This window comes from Plasmodium reichenowi, assembly GCF_001601855.1.
Source record: "Plasmodium reichenowi strain SY57 chromosome Unknown, whole genome shotgun sequence".
NCBI lineage: Eukaryota > Apicomplexa > Aconoidasida > Haemosporida > Plasmodiidae > Plasmodium > Plasmodium reichenowi.
The window spans coordinates 1-363 of record NW_017962324.1 but is presented as its reverse complement, the minus strand read 5'-3'; the positions used below and the strand labels follow the sequence as shown (position 1 = coordinate 363).

The 363-nt window shown below is 20.1% G+C and overlaps 1 protein-coding gene across 1 annotated transcript; it reads right to left on the bottom strand.

Moving 5' to 3' along the window:
* Positions 1 to 363, bottom strand: PRSY57_0014100B (hypothetical protein; the record flags this gene model as incomplete). The annotated part of the gene is made up of 1 exon (XM_020114216.1): positions 1 to 363. A coding segment is annotated over one exon (363 nt), but the record flags the coding sequence as incomplete, so codon positions are not given.

Genomic DNA, 363 nt, shown 5'->3' with positions numbered 1-363 from the left:
ATGAACATGTCATGTCCCCATACAAAAAAATTCTGAACGTTCATATTATTTCCTAAAATTTTCCATCCAATGAATTTGTCATTTTTATTTTCATTTATTATATAACCTTCTTCATTTAATTGGATATTATATTTATTTAAATCGATTTTATTTTTTTCCTTTTTTATTATATTTATATGATTTTCTGTATTTTCATATATTATTTCATCTTTTAATTTACATTTTGTTTTATCTTGTTCTACTATGGAACAATTTCCATTTGGTATATTTTTTTTACCTGAACAAGTAAGGTATAAATGATTTATTTCATTATTTTTTTTCATCTGATGAGCAATTTTTATATTATCTTGAAGATTATGTTTT